This window comes from Protobothrops mucrosquamatus, unplaced genomic scaffold, assembly GCF_001527695.2.
Source record: "Protobothrops mucrosquamatus isolate PMUCROS unplaced genomic scaffold, P.Mucros_1.0 scaffold_66, whole genome shotgun sequence".
NCBI classification, from domain to species: Eukaryota; Metazoa; Chordata; class Lepidosauria; order Squamata; family Viperidae; genus Protobothrops; species Protobothrops mucrosquamatus.
In genome coordinates, this window is record NW_015386142.1 from 35,477 (window position 1) to 36,311 (window position 835).

General features: G+C 44.8%; 1 protein-coding gene across 1 annotated transcript in view; it reads right to left on the reverse strand.

Annotated features, from left to right (window-relative positions):
* Positions 1–382: 382 nt before the first annotated feature.
* LOC107284926 (sodium- and chloride-dependent creatine transporter 1-like) overlaps positions 383–835 on the reverse strand; it is a 28,425-nt gene continuing 27,972 nt past the window's right edge. The window contains exon 14 of the mRNA XM_015813061.1: positions 383–529. Within this exon, the coding sequence (XP_015668547.1) occupies positions 383–529 (147 nt within the window). The remainder of the gene's footprint in view (positions 530–835) is intronic.

Sequence of the window (835 nt, forward strand, 5' to 3'; positions counted from 1 at the left end):
ACCTGAGGTTTGAAAGCTAATACTGGAAGGATAGGATGAAGGGAAACCTCAAAGCAATTTTGGAACTGTAAGTGGGTTGTTTTCATTGCTTGCATCCGCACCTCTACCTGTCAGATTGACCAAATCCAATTCATAGCTTTTCGTTAATCACAAGAACCTCACTGAAGATGGTGAGCTGAGGAGTGTAGGGAGCACAACACAACCAAAAGAGGAAAAGGGCAAGGTTGTTTTTTTTTCTAATTTGCAAGGGACTTTTCTCTCTCTCTCTCCCCCCCCGCCATTATGCCCACTCTCCCCTCCCTGGCCTCTTCCCTCTCCACTTGACTTTGGAGGGGCAGGGGGTGGGTCTTGTGTTATTCCTACTGGGAGAGGGCAAGAGACATTAAATCACAGTCTCAAAAAGCGTAGCCTTCTGTGGAGGGGCTGCAGCAAGACTGTCTGGTGGTGGCAGCAACTTTGTCTCTGCTTCAGGTGTCATGTATTCCAGGTGGTGGTGGCCCCAGACAGGGGTGGTCAGCAATTGCCAGCGCTGGGGGAGAAATGAATGAGGCAGTGGCGTCAATGATCAACTCAAGGCAGCACCTCAATTTGTTCAATTTTATTTAGTCCCCTGAACGTCATCTCTTGCTTGGATTAGCCCAGTTGGGACTGGAAAGAGAGTTCTATCAAATACTCACTTATACAATAAAAATAGGGGCTTTTAAAGTATAAAATCCTCTCTCTTGGAATGAAGGCCTTTAATTAAAGTCACAGAGCGACATATGTATTTAAAACCAAAATCCAAAATCAGTCCACAAACATGACTCAAAAATTCTTTTTATTTTCGTTTTATGCT